This window comes from Dermacentor andersoni, chromosome 10, assembly GCF_023375885.2.
Source record: "Dermacentor andersoni chromosome 10, qqDerAnde1_hic_scaffold, whole genome shotgun sequence".
Taxonomy (NCBI): Eukaryota; Metazoa; Arthropoda; class Arachnida; order Ixodida; family Ixodidae; genus Dermacentor; species Dermacentor andersoni.
The window spans coordinates 130,553,616-130,572,067 of NC_092823.1; the positions used below are offsets into that span (position 1 = coordinate 130,553,616).

At 39.6% G+C, this 18,452-nt stretch overlaps 1 protein-coding gene across 4 annotated transcripts in view; it reads left to right on the top strand.

Annotated features, from left to right (window-relative positions):
- Positions 1–18,452, top strand: part of LOC126545062 (uncharacterized) — a 69,554-nt gene that overhangs the window by 39,084 nt on the left and 12,018 nt on the right. For 2 of the 4 annotated variants that reach the window (XM_055078191.2, XM_050192746.3), the window contains 11 exons: positions 1,270–1,351; positions 4,108–4,143; positions 4,274–4,327; positions 5,643–5,696; positions 6,571–6,660; positions 10,103–10,180; positions 12,594–12,632; positions 12,769–12,822; positions 12,894–12,938; positions 14,214–14,408; positions 16,173–16,394. In XM_055078191.2, coding sequence (XP_054934166.1) covers positions 1,270–1,351; positions 4,108–4,143; positions 4,274–4,327; positions 5,643–5,696; positions 6,571–6,660; positions 10,103–10,180; positions 12,594–12,632; positions 12,769–12,822; positions 12,894–12,938; positions 14,214–14,408; positions 16,173–16,394 — 949 coding nt within the window. The remainder of the gene's footprint in view (positions 1–1,269; positions 1,352–4,107; positions 4,144–4,273; positions 4,328–5,642; positions 5,697–6,570; positions 6,661–10,102; positions 10,181–12,593; positions 12,633–12,768; positions 12,823–12,893; positions 12,939–14,213; positions 14,409–16,172; positions 16,395–18,452) is intronic. The other 2 variants (XM_055078194.2, XM_055078193.2) reach the window with 2 other exon arrangements.

Sequence of the window (18,452 nt, forward strand, 5' to 3'; positions counted from 1 at the left end):
CACTTGTTTGCTTCAGGGACCGTGCAGGCATTTTCAAGTACTATTACAAGCTTGATTCACTTAGGGGAACTTCTATGCTTTTCATGTAACCGCAGTATTAAATGAATTTTGCCAGCATGCTGTGAACATCAGAGAGATCGAGATCCATAGACATTGTAGCTGGGAAAATATAATAGCGAGGAAACCATGAGCAGGGGTCTGCTGTATTTAGCAGCATATGTATCCACAGCAGTTAGATCTGGCATTCAGGAGGCACGTGATGCTCTTTACAGATCTTTGTTGTGAAGTACGTGGACTGTTTAGACTGAAGGACACTGAAGTTTTAAGTGATGTAGCCCTTTCTTGGCCAAATTGTTTTTTAGAAAAACACTAAACCTTTCTGAATTTTCGAGGGACTGATTCATAGGGAACAGTTCTCATTATTGCAGTATTAGCAATTCATTTGTTGTTCTCTTTTATCTGTTACTGTCAATTTTTCAATGTTATTGAACTGCAGAAAGCACAGCTACAGAAATAGTTTATTAAGCTTGGAATTTCTTGGTACAGAACTCAACCATGCTTTCATTGTCCTCCATGCGAAACATCATTTCTTGTACTGCAAAGAAAGAAAATCTCATAGGCACTTTCGGCAAAGTGTTTTTGATAAGCCACATCCATGCAAAAGAGGCCACCAGAGTCTCTAAATCCTCCTCGTAATCATCAGTACTAAATTCAAGCTCCGAGCATGTCTCACTAAAACTTTCCAGGTTTAATCACTTGCTTGCGGTGAAGAAATGCCCAAAAACACTGTGATTACGGCACTAAAAAAGGTGGCTGTTGTTGCAGCAGCTACTTTACGGTGAGCTGCCATTCTTAAAACCCAGGAAATCTAGACTATCGCTGCATTTCTACCAACTGCACTCTGGTGCCATCTACTAGTAGCATAGCATTCACACCAAAATGATGCAATGACTGCCGCTCGTCTGTGGCACTCAGCAGATGAAAGGAAATCCTAGGATGCGCGAGACTCCTCACTGGCATATATCTCAGGGAATGGCTAGACGAATCACTCATCCTTGGCATGGAAAGGGTTAAGTTCGACTAGACTTGAACTATGTTTTCTGAATAACAAGATGGCAAAGTGGTAGTGAAAGAGGACGTTTTTAAGCACATTGTTTCTAAATCATTTTATAACTGAAGTTTCTCACAGCCATCAAAAAGTAGTACTGCGAGCTGTGTAACTGGGAATTCTTGTGTCACAAATAGCAGCGGGGGTTCCCTTTGTTGCAGTGATGCCAATGAGGACTTGAAGAATGCCATGCTGAGCCTCGCTGAAGAGCTTACCGAGGAGCGAAAACAGAAAGAGGACAGAGTGAGCTTATTCTGTCTCAGTAACTCATGCAGTCTGTAGTGTCTCTTGTGGCACCTGAGAAGGGAACAGCAGTGGTGTGAACAGTGATGTCTAGAAAAATATTTTGATCGATACATTCATGTACAGGCTATTACATGTAACTAGAACCAAACTTTAAGAATAGAATAGCACACATTAGATCAAGACCAATGTTATATTCTTGACCGTCATCTTGAGTTACTCTGACTATTTTTTGAAGTGTGATCAGTGAGTTAACTAGTGGATGCTCAAAAACACCCAATGAAGTTGTTTCCTTGTGACATTATGGCTTTAAGGAAAGCCCATGAAGTACGTAGAACCTCGTTGATACATTCCCATTGTGTACATTTTCCCAGCACCAACGTTCGTAATTGAGAACACAAATAATGACCCAGTAGGGTTATGCTCAATTTTTACCAGTTCGTACGTTACCAGAAAACACAATTTTTCGGCACCAACATTCAGTATGTCGCCAAACAGCAATCGTATGTCAAGTTTTCCGGCCACTAGATCCCATGTAAAAAAAAATGTGCAAGGTGCATGCGATTGAGAACACCTTCACCTAAATACTCACCTGCCCATCTCACGTGAAAGTGCCAGCGCAAACTCAGTTTCTCATTTTGCTACCCGCAAATCTTCTCTGGGGTCGTCGCATGCGGCATTCAAAGCTATCACCGCCAATCTCATTGCGATAAGCATCTTCGGCTATCATATTCACAGTGTGTGGTGCCGTCAAAAGCATAGCGCACACTTTTAATAGACGATCTGAAGTGCTGCCATTCCCTGCTGGAGACTGCGATCGTACCATACGTTCTCCAGCCACTAGATCCCACATGGACAAGAAAAGGTGTGGGGCACGCACGATTGAGAACTGTATATAGCTGCCCATCTTGCGTGAAAACAACGGCGCGCATGGTTTCTTATTTCGGTACCAGCAAATCTCCGCCAGACCTATTGTGATAAACATCTTCACCTGTCTATTTTGCAGCATGTGATGCATAGTGCCATTGGTAGCGTACATACTGCATGCCTTTAGAAGGAGATAATCGAAATGCACTGCTGTTCCCTGCTGCAGGCGTTGCGATTTGGGCACCACATTTCGCATCAGTGGCATCCAGCGTTGCCCACCAGCTTGACTTCGTTTTAGTTTCCCGTTGCCCTCGTAAAACACCACGGAATAGAAAAACAATGAAATGCGTCCTGAACTGTCAAAGCACCACCAGTTCGACATGCCTCAGTGTCTCATGCCACAACAATCTACGTAATGCTTTGCATTACGTAGATGTCAACTACAGTTGAGTCTGTGAAATTTCTTGAGTTACTTCGTATTGTACGTTTTCCCGGTTAGTATGTCTTTTCTTGTGTTTTTTGAAAATTATAAATGGGTGTCTGCTGTATACAAAAATGGCATAACTTTGCTCCCTTACTTCTGGAGCCTGCAGCTTAAAGCCTGCAGCTATTAAATATTAATATATTTAATATATCAATATTAAAGCCTGCAGCTGCACCACTAAAAAAGGAAAGCGAGTGGCTGCAGCAGCCAGTGTACATCAGCACCTTCAGTTCAGATATCAAAATCTGCCACTGTCCTAAATGATAAGAGAGAGGCCAGCGCTGGTCTCAAATGCAAACACTTGTTGGCATTTTTTGATGACTGCCGTGTGAAGAGGCTTTGTTCTTTCAGAACAAGATTGAGAGGGCCACCATCTAGGCATAAAAAAATGTAGTTATGTTATCTTTCTAATACATTGCAGGCTTTCTTCAGAGCCTACAAAAAAGAGCTACTTAAAAAGAACCTCACTGAGTTTTTCCGAGCACACTTTACAAATTTTCAAATACGACATGTCCGGACACTGGCGTGAAAAGAAAAGTTTTTTTTTCTCTCTCTCCTAATATGAGTACTTAAAATTTTACATTAATAAAATAAACTAATAACTCTTCAAAAACAGTCTGAGTAACTCAAGACAACCGCAAACAATATATAGATCAGGGGGGTGGGGTATATGTATAAGTGAACCATCGGTTATTCTTCACGAGAAAGAATTCCGGTATTTATATCAGTCCTGATAGTGTACACTTTTTTCATTACATCATCGAAGTGCACCATTTGTCCTATGCATGTCTGGATTTTTGGAATTTAATTCCAGTATATATGTGTGATCTAACCGAATAAAATATCAATTGTGAGTCAGCGCCGTGTTGACGTGTTTTTCTTCCTTTTGTCTGTGTTGCTTTTGTGCTTTTGCATACGTACAGCAAATATACTGTTAACCTCATTTGTCTAAGGTATGCCATTGTATATTTAAAGTTTGGTTCTATTTACGTGGGTCACATGGTATAAGGTAAATCTGTATTGGCTCCATGGAAAGGAAGTATCACTGCTGAGAAAGAATTTGTTGGTGTCTCACTGTGCCATGAAATGATGTTGGAAATTAGAGGTAGCAGGCAGGAACTTATTTGAACATGCACTGTTACTTGGTGTTTCATGGTATTCTCTGCTTTCTTTTTTCACAGTTCAGAAACCAAAACCGTTATTGTTATTGATTCTTTGTGCTCTTATTAGTAAAGAAGATATGCACTGAAATATAAGCGCTGTCTTTTGGGACCACATTTAAGTAATGTTGTGGTAGTGAAGTCAAATTGCATTTTTAGGGTGTAAGCATTTGGTCTGAGTTAGAAACTTATTCAGTTAAGAAGACCATAAAATGTTCTTTTTTGTTGTAAATTTCACCTTACAGGTTGATAATGATGCACAAACAGAGGAGACCGAAATGGTAATTTTTTGTTGACTTCAAAACTTTTTCTTCAGTTTTCACTTGTTGAGCTGAAATGTTATTTCCGTTTTTGGAGATATTTTAATGTTTTTATTGACAGAAAAAAATTTCTGGGTTGTATCTCCCAAAGGTTGACTGTGACTTGCAGACTGATGACATAGCTGAAGTAAACTTGCAGCCAAAGGTCAGTTTGCATCTGCAATTCAGTGGTTTCAGCATGGTTTTTTGTAGCATTTTTAGTGTGGTTGAGGGGGGGGGGAGGGGGGGCTATTTTAAAAGTCATTTGTTCAGTAATTCCTCCTGAGCTTAAGTTTATGAGCACAGTTTCTAGCCACAACAGCTGCATTTCAATCCAACTGCAATGCAAAAGGTCTAGTTTTAAATGTAAGTACATGTACACATACAAGGCCACTGGTTGTCGAAGGAATCTGTGGAGTCCTGTAATTAGCCAAGTGGTAGCATTGGGATGTGCAGTGCTCAATGCGCTCGTAGAAAATTGTACAACGCAATCAATTTTGTTCGCTTTATAAGTTTGGCAATACTGAACTGTGAACACCTCATGAATAAGACCTCTAACTGCTCTCCTTAGCACCTCAATGTAAAATGTTCTGGCTACGCCCTTTCATAAAGTTTATCATGATCCTTATCTATGCAATTCAACTGATCTCCTCCCCCCCCCCCCCCCCCTCCATGGCATTGCTCATTCGGGCGAAATTCATAAGACTGGCATTTTACAATAAAATCACCTCACTATTGTACTCTCACATACCTTGCACAGTCACATTAGATATAAGAGTTAATATCACTATGGAATTGGTAATGATAGTAACAATACAAGATCATAACTAGTGGGTGAATGCATTGTATAACTTCTTGTGGTATTTTCTCTTCTACATTGAGGTCTGCTGTCAAAGGGAACACGCGAGCGTAAAGTGTGTACAATGTTTTTCCCTGGCAAGCATTTAATTGCCTGGCATTGGAGCTGGTCACTTGAGGTTGATGGTGCCGGAATTTTTCTACACACCTGTGGAGTACATTGGCATATCTTAAAGCCGGCACTTGAAAATAGAATGCCAGCAAAATGAGAGCCATTTAATGGGGTGCTCCCTTTAATAATGGACAGTGCTGTACATGCATGCAGTTGCACTTTCATTCAGTGTATCCACTTGTATGTTTGTTTGTTTGCTTATGCTGTCACCCACCTGAAATAGTCATTACAGGAGTGGTAATACAGAGCATAAGAACATGCAATATCTTGATTTCATAGAAAACATAATTGTTCCCAATCATAGACAATATTGTTTGCAATTGTAGTAAAGACAAGCACAACTTATGGCCACTGCTCCACCAAATACGTGGAGGATGTGCAACTGACAATGTTTTTGAATGCAGTCTGCCTTGACTAGTTCCCATTTTATCTGTCTTGTTCTTATCTGGGTTTACTGCTTGAAATATACAGGAGCGTGTAAACATCACACTCACAGATCATCTTTGTGCAGGTTGATTGCGAAGTGCAGACAGCTGACACAGGTGATGAGGAAATCCTGTCTAAGGTAAGCTACTAGTTATCACAACTGCCTTACTGTTTGCTTCACAAGTCTATCAAACTAGCTTTAGGGCTGCTCGGGTGTAAGAGCCAGGAATATGACTCTGTGGTTATCAACCAGAATAGCCATTGTGACTGTTCTGTGTGGCCGGACTTTTATATCAAGAGGGAAGCGAGCCTTCCTTTCTTTTATTGCTTTCTGTTTCACTGACCCCCCACGGACTCTGAGCTGTGCACGAGAGAAAGGACCCGCTCCCTCCATTCGGTTCCTGGAAGTAACCCAGTGACGATGGTTTGAGGTGTCAGGTCATGTTCCCAGGGCCTGGGGAATGGCAACAGGGAACAACTGCGGTTCAAAAAACATGGGACGGGCAGACTCACCCTACTGGGCCTAGACACAGGACCACCTTTTTACGGGCTGAAAAACTGAACATTTTCTGTATTTTTAACTTTGCTTTTTTAACCTTCTTAGTGTAATTAAAGTTTGTTCTAAATGTTTAACTGTGTTTGACCTGTTATTTAGCTGGACGGCAGACACTTTGAGCCCGTCAATTGCGATCTGTGAGGCCTGTACAGTGGCAGTTTCCTAATTAGCATATAAAGCCAGAACACTTTCTCTGTATTTACAAGCAGTTTATTAGGCATTCTTGTTTTACTTGCCTCTCTTTCTTTTTTACCTTATGTTTGCATTTATGTAAAATAATATATGATCTGTTACTGTAAGCTAGGTGCAATGTAAAAGAGAAAAAATGGAAGAACCCTGACTTTGTCTGCTGAATTTTTCTCTAGGGTATAATATCTGGTCAAAATTTTTTGCATAGTGTTGGGGCACATGTAAATGGCTGCACCATATGACTGAGTGTGTGTTCTTTAATTTCCAGCTTGCAGGTGCACAACTTGAACTAAACCGACTGAATCTGTCTTTACGCCGGCTCAACTTTGAGAAAGAAGCTGTTGACAAGAGCCACAAGGTCAGTGGACCATGCCACTTTATTTCTTTTCTTCATTTTAAAGTTTTGATTTGTTATTCTGATATTTCAAAAACATCAAGCATATGAAAGCTTGTGGTTACAAGCTTGCATTGTATCATCAGTATTGGTACATTAAGTACATTTCTTTAAGGGGGGATGCAGCACTGAAAGCTCAACTTTCAAGCTGACATACTAACTTAATGACATTTGGCAGGAGCCTGTCTTCTTGTCATTAGAACATGTGCTAAAGATGATTACCTCAGCTGTAATAGAAAGAAGTATTATGCCTATCCCATTGAGTGTGTCATCTCAGGAAGACTATAATTTTAAATGTTATAAAGTTCGGTAAAGTTTTTCTGAATAGATATCTTCTGGGTGCCCTTTATCACTGGATAGGGGCAGCTGCTTGCAATTTTATGCCATCTTCCATAGAAGCTACATCACTTGTATACTAATATTTTTTTGTTGTTACTGTGATACAGAAATCTGTACCTTTTTCCTCGATAGAAGCAATTTAGAAATTTGAGATGTCCATAGTCTTATTCCTTACAAATTTTGAGCCTAAAAGCAATCTTACAGTTTTCACTTTTGCAGTTTTAAAGTGATAGTTTAAAAATTTTGTGTGAATTGGTCGTGCAAACTCAGAAAAATGGTTTCAAAGATCTCAAAACATGGCAAAACACAGACAAATATCAAGTAAAAAAAATAAAGCTCATTTTTTCTTTTCTGTCGTGCAGATAATAAGCAATTGAATTTGGCGAGGAGCCTTTTCATGTGCTTAGAAATACAAAGCAAACAAAATTAGAAAATGCTTATTTCTCAGAAAAATTTTGATTTTAGCTGTGCATCCACCCTTAATTCATTTCTGTAGCGCTGTTGTCAAACCTCATAAAAGAGAAACATGGCTGTACTTATTTTCATGCTGTGAATCTGGACTCGATACAACACTTGGTTATTGCATTTGGTTCAACTTTTGTTTAATGAGAATTATTTGTTCTTAAATTAAAAAAATTACACCAGTTACATTTGACTTGCCACATACGTAATTATTTCCACCTCTTGCTTAAATCTATACCTGCCAATATGTGAACATTAAAATTCTTAAATATTCTGCAGACATGGGGGGAGGAGGAGAGCAAGTATGGGCAAGCATTTTTATGTCATATGTAGTGTTCACACCAAAGAATAAAACTATTAACACTGATTTTTAGTTGAAATATTGTACCAACTACATTGCACACAATTCAGAAATAAGATTTCTGGTGTTGTAATCCGAGAGAATATGATGTGGTTAGAACACATCCACTATTTATCCACTGAAGTAGCGCTTTCTATAGGCATAATAAATAAATGTCATTATGCATCACTCATATGAGTAAAGTTGCTATTGTATTACTCTCTTATTCAGTCTTATTTTCATTATTGTATACTAGTATGAGGAATGATTACAGAAACTAACCTAATGATATTTTCTATATTCCAAAAAAGAGCTGTACATGCTATTGAAACTGTCACTTTGTGAAAGCACAATAAGTTTGTTTTTAAAATGTAGCCTGATGAATAGTCAGAAATGATAAAAAAAATTTTGAGCAAAGATTCTTAAATGTCAACACACTCTACAATTTTCAGCATAACCACTATAAATCTGACACGAGCAGAATTATGGCTTTCAAAATCGTTCACTTGTCATACCTTGTACCTTTAGTGCTGACCCAGAAATCGATTTTCTAATTAGGGAACATTCAAATGATAACCTTCCTTCATATCATTTAAATAGTTTGCTGTTAGAAGAGATGCAATTTCCAGTATCTTAATCTTTGACTTGTTTTCTTCTTCTGTGACCTTGTTATGATTTCTCTATATGCAATAAATGTATTGCTACTACCAATGACTGATTTTTTTAACTATTGTTTTGCATACTATGCAATGATTTGCATTGCTCGTATGTGTTTTAGCTTCGTACATGTTATATTTGTATTTGTTATTATTACATGCAACATAAAACATGTTTGAATTCCTCTTAGTGACTTTGTGAATATTATATAATTTATACATAATATTTTGTAAATCTTATGCTGCAACCGCTTGTGCTTACTGAGGATAGACTGGGACTTTGTCAGGTGTTGGAAAACAGCTTTAGCGCTATCTTCCTCAGTTTGCAGTGTATACTGTGAGCCGAAATGAAAAGTTGCTCTTGTTGTTGTATTTGGTGTAGGCAAAGACTGCTTCGCTCTAAAAAGAGTTTTGTGAAAAAGGGGGGTGCAATGTCATCAGCGTCCAAAACCAAGAGGCATTCCCAACAAATAACAGCATTAGGGAAGCCATCTTTGCCAGTAAGGATCAAATGTTTACTAGTAATAGTGCTAGAAAGCTGTAGAGGGTCATTGGGAAGCAACTTTGAAGCTTATGGCCATACTATAGGGTGTTTGCAGTTGATAAACTAGTACAAATCATTTCGTCTTAAGAAGAAGCTTTAGCTTGGAGCCCACTCCAGTTTCCCTATGGACATGCATGTGGAATGCAGAAATGCTTTTATGTAACAGCTGCTGGACCGATTTTAAATGAAATTTGTTGCATTTGACAGAGAAAGTTCAATTCTAGTGGCTCTAGGAAGCAGAATTCTGATTACTTAAGGCCTATATTTTTGAACAAGAATTTCTAAAAACTGGCAAGTTTCAGAAAAATACAACCATAAAGTTTAGAAGTCCGTAAGTTTGCAGCAGAGCAAATATAGGAATTCTGTAAAGTGCATCCCTTAGAATGTGATATATGAATTTACACCTTATGTGAAATTGTTACAATGCCTATGAGGGTTTCGAAAAAGTTCTAGTACTCACAAATTAGTGGTCTTGTGAGCAGTTGGTTACTAGTACATCAAATTTGTTCACTTTAGAGCTATGTGAGGTGGAGTTTATAGAAATATATATTTTCCCGAAGCTGAATTACTGGTTTCTGAACTTGATAATGAATTCCTTTTAAAATTTTTGCAACTTTCAACAATTTTGGTAAAAGAATTGATAGCCCGCATAAAGTATCTGCTTACTGCAGTAAGTAGATCCGGTCCTTTTTTTTTCTTCTTTTTTTACCTCCCTCATCAAATTTGGTGCAGCGGTGTGGTCAAACAATTTTTCTCTGTTCTCATGTATTTAGGTAGGAGTTCTCAAGTTAAAGCTTATTGTAAAAAAGAACCATGAGGTCAGAATAATCAGGGGCCCACGGATACAGTGCCTGTTAGTCTTTGCCTTGGGACGTGAATCAAGAGTCATGATTCATTGTATCAAAGTTCAGCTTGAAATATGTCAAAGAAGGTAGCTTTTGTTTCATTGAATGTGTTTGTTGACCAACACCAGCTATATCTTGTCATTTGAGTCTCGTAGCAGTGAACCTACATTTTGTTTGTGCCAATAAATGGTGCTTATTACAGTTCTTTGACATGTTCCAGGGTTGTGAAGGTATGAGAGCAAGGGAGCAAGAAGCCCGTCTGGCCCTGGAAAAGAGGGTGGAGGAACTGGCGAACCAGGTCCACTATTAGTCTCTGGTGGTTTCAACTTGAGCACTCGGTTGAGTCTGATGTTGGGTGGTCCAAGATAAGACTTATTCATGTTCTCATTGGCCAAAGTACCAGAATATCTTAACAGAGTTTAATATTTGGTTGGCTGATTTAAACATATTGAATGAAACAGCACAAAGAGGAATGATGGTGAAAATGAAAAAAAAAAGAAAGACAGTTAGACAAGAATTAAACTTCAAAACTAAGAAGCTGTTAGTAGGAGACAGCACAGTCATCTGTACACAGTTTCATTCTTGGGCTTTTTTCTTTTGTTCCCCACCTGTGCTTGCAAGTACTCAGGCATGTGCGTATGTCTGTGCCATCTCCCAATAGAAGTTCCCGAGTAGCAAGTCGAGCATTTGTTTTTTCACTTCTTTCCTTACAGTCCTTTCCTTCACTTCTTTCCTGATCCTCCTTTTCAGTGTCTTCCAAGATAGGCTAGTGTATCTCGTTTCACATAATGCATGGAAATGTATGCGTCACCTCAGTTTGCCAATTTTTCTTAGTATTCTCTGACAGCTTTTCAAGGTGAACAACATGATACAGTCAAACTTTCACATATTGAACTCACAATAAAATGGCAATTAGTTCCATATTCATTATAGACACGGAGCAGCGCACGGCAGAAACCAAGAATAAAAAGGCACATACCCAGTGCTAATTTCAACTAAACGTTTTATTTGACCGCACATTTTTATTATTATTTATTTATTTATTAATACTGTCAACCCACAATGGGTCATTACAGGAGTGGAACATGTACAAAAAGAACATACAAAGTGTTACATTCCTTGGCAGGTAGTGGAACATCAAACATCAATGTTGATTTTCTAGGTGCTAGAATATTCTGTCGGATGCAAACTCGGAGAAAACAGCAGTTACTAGGTATACAAGATCAAGAAAGTTTGTTGTACACAAAGGCACTCGAAGTGGCATACAAAGGTGATGCATATAATGACATACAGAGAGTGTCCAGACCCTAGCAAAAGTAACATGCGGTATGGATCGGAACATACACTTCTATTACTGTCTTTATAGTTGAGCGAATATTCTAACGAACGAACACTTTCTGGAAAACGCACTATAGAGGTGTACTCATGAACAAATTAAGGTCACAGGGGACAAATTATGTCAAATATGTAGACTTAACTTTTTCCTGAAATTCGCCTATTGATGATAGTTTCACTATAGTGTCTGGTAGCCTGTTCCATTCATTGATAGCCCTAGGGAAAAATCTAAATTTAAAGAAATCAATAAAGACAGAAGGAGGGGGAATGTACATACTGTATCTATGCCTAAACTAGTAGGTGTCTGGTTGGATGATAAGGTTATCGTCTTTATTTATGCTAACGAGATCATGAATGACAAGAAAGAGAAATTTTAGTCTTTCAAGGGAAGTCCTAGTTTCTAGAGAGGGTAGATTGGCAATTTTGTTAAGTTCTGAGGGGGAGTCATGCCGCTGATACTTATTATAAAAAAAAATGTTATTTATACAATGACAGGGGATCAAAAATGAAACCAAGAAGACAAACATGTAAAGATACAGTACAGAACGCACATGTGTCATCACTGTAATCACATCGCACCTGCTCATTTCCAGGCGATGATATTAGAAACCTCTTCTTTCTCCCATAAGGCCAAAGATGGCAAGCTCACACATTTTTCTTTCAGTTTGTTGATTTCACATGCTTCAGTTATCTCACGTGTCGTTCTGCCTTGGGCCCTGTTTAACATGGTCGTGTTTTTGTGGACTGGGACCCAGCTGCAATCCAGGCAGTGGATTACTAGATGGCCTGACACCACTTTTTCGATGTTGTACCGCTATTCTTTAAGTCTCTGGTTAAGGCACCAGCCTGTTTTATCTATGTACACATACTTACATGTCAAAGGTATAATATATACAATGTCTTCAATGCAGTCCTCGTATTTCACGGTGCTTCATGGCACAACCGGGCTACTCTTTCCTGTCCCCACTAACCTTTTTTGTGAAACCCTTGCAACTGTCCGGGTGCCGAAGAAAACCACGTCTATGCCAGACTTTCTCGCTATCCTTTACAAATAATGTGAAATGGTGTGCTTGTGATTACTGTGATTCGCTCTATTAACTGAGGATAACATTTCAGTCTCTTAACATATTGTTGTGATTCACTCATTGTTTGCTGACAAAATAATGAACTAAATCTAGGGGCACCAGTTCTTTGTTCAGGCGTGTACTACAGATGGTGTCTTTTACATAATGATGCAGCATAGACTTTGATTATTGTATCGTTTATATGCTAACTGAAGGCAGTATGCACTCATTGCAGTAATTGTGCAATGACAAAAAAGTACATTTCTTTTTTGAGTCCAGTGGGAGAAATTGACCTGAATTGTTTCTGTGCAGGTAATTGCGAAAGACAATGAAATGGACGAACAGCGAAAGGTAGGATGTCTTAGCTGCTCACTACTGCCCAGAGTGGACGCCAGTATTACAATGCCTCAGGCTCTGTAACTACTGACCGCGTGTTTAGAATGGCCTCAACGAATCAATAAGGACTTTTCTTCTCCACCCTATACAGATGATCAACTCATTGCAAGCCTCTCTTGATTCACAAGTGAAAGAAGCTCAAAAGGTAAGCATTCCCTTGTAGCTGCCACTTGGCGTCCTAACTCTGCAGTAAACATTGTATAAATATATTTGCAGCTTTCTAGAAGCACTAACCAAGCATCTGCTGGACTGAAGACACAGGTAATCTAGCATGTTCACCGTGTCTGATGTCTACACTACTAGTTCAGAGGTGCCCATGTTGACATGTAGGCCATGATCTATGTGGGCTTGTAAAACATGCACAAGTTTGCCCTCGCATAGCTAGTCACAGTATTGGGGCATTCCACCTTGCTTGTGAGTCTGCCATCATTCCCAAACTGAGAAGCTGTTTAGTTTGTCAACACTGCATTCTTATGAGTTCTTGCAAGAAAGTAGACTGAATGGCACAAAAGCACTAGTTTGGACTAGTTGGCCAGCTGTACAGGTAGTGTAAGTTATAACACTAAATGGGTAAAAGGCATACATAACCATATAACAGCTATGGCAAATTGCATTGAGAGGAAACCTTTGAGCCATCCTTATCCAAAAATTTTAATAGAAATTTGCGCCAAGCTTGCACGAAAGATGTTATATTGTGCGGTCATTATCATCATCACTTGATGTTAGTGGAGACCTGCCTTGCTTCCCTGCACTATTGCAAGTGCAGATCCAGTGGTTCTGACTTAAACAGATTTCACTTGACCAATGCACAGTCATGCAGGAGAGACTTTGCACATTAGAATTGAAGACACCTCTGGATATCTTCTCTGTAACTTCGGTTTAGTTATGCATCTCCTGTAGGAGTGTAGATTTGTGGGCTAGTTGGTTTGTTGCATCAATTTGAAGTTACAGTGCTGGATTGACACGGTCAAGATGACAGGACGTAGGCTGTAGGGTGTGATGTCCTATGGGGTGTGATCTTCCTTACGCATACTTTTTCTGCAATCTTCTTCATTTTTTGCTCTCTTGAAGTGCAGCAAACATACAAATGCCTGTTGCAAGTCGAAATGGCAGAAGTGGCTTTAAACTGTGATATGGGAACCGGGAAAGTCATTCTTTTATAAATTTGTGAAACTAGCCTGGGAATCATTATTCCAAATGTCTCATTGATGTGCTTGTAGCCTTCTCTGCTATATTTGTTCAGTATATTCTTTTAATATTGAGACCACATAGTATATATGTGCATTCGACATTGCACCAAATGTGCTTATCGCTCCTCTACTGACATAGTACCGTGTGTTGTCACGATAAGTATCTATTGTCTTTTGTGCTGCTCAGTTTTCTGGATGCCAGAAAAGTTGTTGCTTAGAAGCAAACAACATGTTTTTAGGTTGCAGCCCTGTGTACAGCGGGTTCGCAGATATGCATTTGCGGAATGGGCATGTTCTTAGGTAGGGAAGCAATATCATTCCTACTTTTAATTTTGCCTGCTTCTAGAATGAGCGCATGAAGGCAGAAGTGTCGAAGCTGCAGCAGAAGGTTCAAGACCTGACCTGCGAGTTGAACACTTTGAAAGAGACAGAAGCACTGAAACGGGAGCGCATCGAGCAGCTCTACAAGCAGTCCAAGGAGGAGATCCAGTTTCTGAAGAAATCAAGTTGTGATGGGGCTCCAGGAACCCCGCTTCTCCAGGTATTGTTCCAATATAGTAGTGCATGCCTTGAACAAATTAAACACAGAGACCTATTAGAGAAAATGAAGAGAAAGCTCAATAAGTTTGGCAAAACTAAATTGTTGAGCAAGCTGACACATATGTTCATACATTGGAAAACAAACACAAAAGGAAAATGAAGAAATAAATGATGACTTGATGAGTGCTCATCTACATCTATAATATATTTATACATAGTACTCTATTTTCTGAAACGGACATCAATAATATGCATTACACTGACATGCAGACATGCACAGATGCATTGGTTCTTTTTCTAAATTCCTGGATCCAAAGGACTCTGAAATTAACTTTTTCATAGGTTAATAGACCTGCTAATGCACATTATACCATTGTTTGTTTGCTTTAATTTTTTCTTCTTCGCTATTTATTTTTTTAATGTTAAGAATCTCAAGCATTTTGAGTGAGCTGCTCAAGTGTGTTATGAGTAACCATTCGTCCAACTCTTCTTTATTTTCATATGCTTGTGTGCAGGCCGACTACAATATGAGTATGTTTTTAGCCATATTCAAAGGCATTTGTTACATTTACCAAGTTTGTGCCTGCAGCCACGCAATGTAATGACTGTGATATGAAATTTAGCTTTGTACACCACTGCAATAAAGCAGCAATAACAAACTATGGATACATCCACTGAAGAAGTCATCATGAGCATATAAAATTAAAGTGGTCTCGCTAATCGTACATAGTCAGTGAGAACAAGAAGTGAGGCTTTCTAAATGAGACATGTGGGCAAGATGGTTGATTATACAGAATGAATTAAAGAGCATGAAAAAAATACTCGCACAAGACAAAGAACTTGTCCGCTAGACATTTAAGGGACATATCTTGAAATAGTGGTGGACGTATGCCCGATTGCTAGTGAATGGGATTTGTAGTGGGCATCACTCAGAGCTGCCACAGTCTCAGAAAAGTTTGCACCCTTTGGGTCGTATCCTATCCTCAAACAATAGTAGTTGTCTGCTGTCTTTCTTGCTTTTCCTTTCTTGCAAATTGTGCTCGCTGCTTTCCTGTCAAAAACGCTATGTCACGCTGATAGCGTGCATACCGTTTGAGACATGGAAGCACTGGGCAGGCAGCATTAAAGAAAGGAAAAACAATGTAGATGACGATTGTTGTTTGCGGTCAAGGAATTCCCAAAGGGTACAAACTTTTCTTATCACATCTTCAGATGATCATTTTTGAGCATTCTAGAGCACTCCCAAAAGGCCGATCTTGTTTGGATGGTCAAAAAGGGGCCCTCCTGAAAGACTTAGATGGTCGTTTCTAACTGCCTGATTCCACATCAGAGCACAGAGAGGCGCTCCCACTATCACAATTGGAGCAGCCGAGAAATCTGGTCATTTTCTATTCGCAAGACCCTCCTCTTTTTTTGTAGTTGCGCTATCGAAGGGGCTCTGTTTGTAGCAACAACAATTTTTATCGGTGGCGGCACTGGCCATGGTGCGGGCAGTTCCCCTCAGCTTTCGCTTCCTTTCTTCTCACTGCATCGAGGAGCAGCTGGCTGTTCGGTCGGCACATGGTATCTCCGACTTATATCCATAGCACTTCCGAAATCTGTCCGCTTGGATTCGGAAGGTCAGAGCTACCATCCGAATGTGCCATTAGAGTGCATCGACAGTCCATGGGTGAAGGTGACACCCAGTGACACTTGCTTCAAGTGATGCTGAATCTCTTTTTAGGGCAAGAACCTTGTCATTGTCTTCATGCTGTGCTTCTTGCAGGCTATGACACCCGTGTCGCAGTCAAAACTAAAATCTGTGCCAACAGCTGCCTCTGCAGAAGCTGAGCACAAACATACAGACAAACATAAGACCATGTTCACTCCTGAGCCCACGGACACCCCAGTCAAGTCTAGCATTTCATGGACTGAGGCAAAGACTACGGTAGTGGCTGCACCGCTTTCTGTCGCAGAAGCAGCTGCTGACAATTCATCCGCTGATTCCGTGAGTTTTGCAGCAACACCTTGGCTTGTCCTTGTGTGTGTGTGTCCGTTCTTTGGACTTTTGTGCACAGCAGACAAATGCTAATAAACCTTCACCAGTATAGCCAATATGCAACAAATGTCCAACTTAATATTACCAGTTTTACCTGTATCACCAGTGTGAGTTCGGTTTACAGTGGGGCAAACTCCAAGCCTTGGGCATGAATAGCTTATCAGTTTTATTTTATAGTTATTTTTGCACGGTGGTAGTAGCACGCACAGTACCAAGCAGTTTCACAAGTTAGCCGGGGCATTTAGCAAGTTAGCAGCAAGGTAGGGTTGAACGCATTGGCTTTTCTTTGTGTTCTACTTTTGCTGGGCAGGCAGATGGCAGGACATACGCTAAATGTCAGCCAGCTTGACAGTACCTTCCACTTTCACTCTACCGAGCTGAAGCTGAAGCCAATGCAATATTCCCACAGAAAATGACAGATTCTTTACTGCAGCTGTGATGAAAACTTATTGTCCTGTAGCATAACCTCCATAGGCAAACTAATTTAACAACAAATAGAAAAACTTCTTTAATTCAATTTATTTATTTGTGGAAGGCTACAGTGCAAGAACCGACGCAGACAAAGGAGGCACGCAAAGTAGACAGACACAGGACTGACTTTGAACCAAAATGTTTATTTTGCCGGAGCACAGCTAGTTTTAAAGCAAACACTTGGCAAAAAAATAAACAAGATCATACATGCGCACAGAAGCTGCTCGTATGGCTATCACACCTTGGCATTTGAATCAAGGTAGGTCAGCTCTTTTTTGCACAAGGTTATCGAGGGACAACTGACACAGTTATTTCCTGCACATGCAATTTCGACAGCCTTGATAATTTCTCTAGTAAGGCTTGATTGTCTCCTAGATACAATCTTGCATTTGTCGAAGACAAGTTTGCACCCACAGTTGCGACAGTGCACGCCTAGATGACCTTGAATAATGTTGTGGTGTTCCCAAAACGATTGTTAATGCATCGGCCGGTTTGCTCGATGTAGACTTTACCACGAGATGGGTACTTCATATACGGCACACTGGGCTCACTGTGTGAAGCGCTGTCCTGTGATTAGTTTTACACTGGGCCTTCTCTTGGAAGACAGCACAAGTTTGTTTACTCAGTGACACCAGTATTCTAGGCACCAAAAAAAAAAAAACATCAATAGCTGTTCTATTGCATGACCAACTGCGTAGAAAAAGCTCCGAGAGCATTTTGTCCATGTATACTAACAACAACAAGAATTTGTGTCCCTACGAAAAGTCAGGAATGATGCAAAAAAGCTTGTGACTAGACTGGAACTGAGTAGTGCTTTAAGGAAGATGGATGGTGCTAGCAAGGGCAGTCTACAATTGTTTTTCTCTGGCAAGACGCACAAGATTGATTGCCCTCTTTGTGTCATTGTATCCGAAGAAAGTACATGGCAAAATGTGGTTGTGGATTCCTTAAAAGCAAACCTTAATAGATTAGAAATAAACTATTCTTTTTTAGTGCGTGGTTCGGATGACATTGTACGTTACCTGAGAAACCACACAAATCTTTTCAGTCAACATAAAGGACCTCTTTTATTCACTTCCCCCCAATTGGCTTTTGTCTTGCATAGAAGAAGCAATTGAAAAACATGGAATTGTTGACTTTCAAAGTGGCGCAGGTATCAGTGCTAGTGGCGTTTTAGAATTGTTGAATGTATACTTGATGTCTACCGATGCTACCTGGGACAAAGGAACTTACCTACAGAATGAGGGTATTTGTATTTGTTCCTCGATAGTGCCTGTACTCAGCGACTTATCTTTAGCCAAATGTGATATGAATCCTTACAGTTGCATGGTTTAAATGTTTATATTTTTAGATACGTTGACGATATTTTAGTTCTTCTTGATGTTCCAAATAACAGTGAATTCACTGTAGCACTGGAACATGTGCTTGATGTTTTTATAGATGTTTTAAGTCCCCTAACTTTGACGTATGATCTTTCTGCAGAAAATAACATACAATTTTTAGATCTGCACCTTCATTTTTTGACACAGCATGTGT